General features: G+C 49.4%; 1 protein-coding gene across 1 annotated transcript in view; it reads left to right on the top strand.

The window, feature by feature from the left end:
• Positions 1–1,001: 1,001 nt before the first annotated feature.
• The window catches only part of LOC138606694 (leukocyte surface antigen CD53-like), a 5,845-nt gene continuing 4,346 nt past the window's right edge, over positions 1,002–2,500 (top strand). The window contains exon 1 of the mRNA XM_069679117.1: positions 1,002–1,067. Coding sequence (XP_069535218.1) covers positions 1,002–1,067 — 66 coding nt within the window. The remainder of the gene's footprint in view (positions 1,068–2,500) is intronic.

Consider the following 2,500-nt stretch of genomic DNA (forward strand, 5'->3'; position numbering starts at 1 on the left):
ACCCCTCTGCTCCACGTGGTTCTTGGATCTTGGGAAGAGTGTTGGCAGACTCTAAAGGTGAGAGCAGTAAAGGTTAAAACTCTGACCCATGACCTGGAGAGGCCGATAACCAAGATCTGTCTGCTGCTGGAGAATGTAACGTAATGATGCTCAGTAGTGATGACATCGTCAATATACAGGTGAGTATCGGCCCACCTCATGTTGATATTAAAGTAACTGAACAAAAGATTTAGTGACACAGGCTCCTTTTGAAATCTATTTATTGTAATTGTTTTTGTGTTGCCTCAAAATACAGTTAGGGGCGGGTCATGTAGGAGCCAACTCCTCAGCTTACCTTAGTCGCACTGCCGGTGTCGTACTGTGTGTGGTGTGTGTGTTCAGTACTGATGTCTGAGTGTGTGTGACCCAGCAGGTCAGCTCGGGCTCATCAGGAGCGCTGCTGCAGCCTCGTGCTGCGGCTGACTGAGAGCCTCTTTAAACCTCGAGCTAAAGCTTGCATGAGCCCCGCTCGCGTTATTTAGTTTATATTCCTGTTTTCTTTGTGTGACCAACTTTAAAGTTGTTAAATAAACCAGAATCTTTTGATTTGAATCATTTCTGGACATTTCCCTTTTTCTCAAACAAGTTACACAAGTGTTTAACAGAATCAGCCCCACGGTGACCCGCACAAAGATATCTCTGGTTCCTGCAGCTGAAGCTTCAGCTGCTGAAAGGCATTGTGGGAAACGTCTGTGTGTGTGTGTGTGTGTGTGTGTGTGTGTGTGTGTGTGTTTCTATGGAGACGGAGGGACCAGTTTAATGAATGATGAGACAATAAGGAAGTGAACTTTGATCTCAGGTGTTTTTACTGCTGAGACTCAGACAGACACTGAAACGGTCTGAAGGAACCTGAAACACACCTGGACCCGCTGGTTCTCCTGAGCAGAGCCGGCCCTCACAGACACACCTGGACCCGCTGGTTCTCCTGAACAGATACAGTTTGGACCTGCTGTGTGGCGAGGATGAAGCTGGGCGTGAGGATCCAGCTGCTGACGTTCTGCTCTCAAGCGTTAAACTTCATCTTCCTGGTGAGTTCAGAACAAAATGAGACGTTTTTACCTTCATGATGAACTCAGCAGCAGAATCACAGCTTAAATAGAACAACAGGATACTGAATATTCATGACGTGAAAGTATAAAACATGAAGAACAGTTTATCTGCAGGAGATCAAACCTGAGCACAGACAGAGACGACGAACGAATGAAACGAGCAGCTTCCATCAGTGAACCTCACATTCACTCTCAGGTTAGGTTAAGACGTGTTCTTTCCTATTGTATTGTACTGTATTGTACTGTATAAGCTGCTGGAGACTGAATTTCCCAGAGGGAGTCATCCCAAAGGGATCAATAAAGTTGAGTCTAAGTCTAAGTCTAAGTTCTTTGTGAGCACACAGGAAGTTTCACTTTGCACCAGTCGTATAAATTCACCTTTAAATTCACATTTTAAAGTAGTGTTCTTGCCGTCTCACAGACAGACCTGCATCCTGCTGTTTGTTTTGGCTTCAGAGCGCTGTAGTGACGTAGGTTAGACAGAGGCTGGACTGTAAACTCTTTTATTCACCGCGGGAGTTTTCCCCGTTTGGTCTGGTCAGTGTTTACGTCCCACAACAATAAACCCTGGTTCACTCAGGCAGCTACGTCAGGCCAAGGAGGAGGCCTGCAGAAGTGGGGATGTGGTCCTGTACAAGCAGGCCCGGTACACACTGATGAAGGAGATCAGGGCAGCGAAGAGGAGCTACACTGAGAAGCTAAAAAAACAGCTTTTCAGCCAATGACCCTGCATCAGTGTGGAGAGGCCTGCAGGACGTCACCAACTACAGGAGACCATCCCCCACCCCGTGGATAACCCCCCAACTGGCTGACGACCTGAACACCCTCTGCTGCAGGTTTGACAAGAACTCTTTCACACCCCTCACCCACCCCAACATCAAAGGACTACCTGCACCGCCTGCCTGAGAGTCTGTGCTGACCAGCTGGCCCCCATCTTCACAACAGATCACTGGAGCTGTGTGAAGTCCCCTCCTGCTTCAGATGCTCCACCATCATCCCGGTCCCCAACAAACCCTCCATCACAGGACCGAATGACTACAGGCCCATCGCCCTGACGTCTGTGGTCATGAAATCCTTTGAGAAACTTGTGCTGAGTCACCTGGAGGACATCACAGCTCCCCTGCTGGACCCCCTGCAGTTTGCCTCCCGGGCAAACAGGTCGGTGGATGATGCGGTCAACATGGGACTGCACTGCATCCTGCATCACCTCGACTCTCCAGGAACCTACGCCAGGTTCTGTTTGTGGACTTCCACTCGGCGTTCATCCTCTAACACAAACTCACCCAGCTCTCTGTGCCAGCCCAACACCTGTCAGTGGGTTACCAACTACCTGACTAACAGGAGGCAGCAGGTGAGGCTGGGGAGAATCACATCGAACACCCAGACAATCAGCACGGGCGCCCCTCAGGGGT

The sequence above is a fragment of the Semicossyphus pulcher genome, unplaced genomic scaffold (assembly GCF_022749685.1).
Source record: "Semicossyphus pulcher isolate SPU_LCO1_2020_fin unplaced genomic scaffold, fSemPul1.0.p SCAF_30, whole genome shotgun sequence".
NCBI classification, from domain to species: domain Eukaryota; kingdom Metazoa; phylum Chordata; class Actinopteri; order Labriformes; family Labridae; genus Semicossyphus; species Semicossyphus pulcher.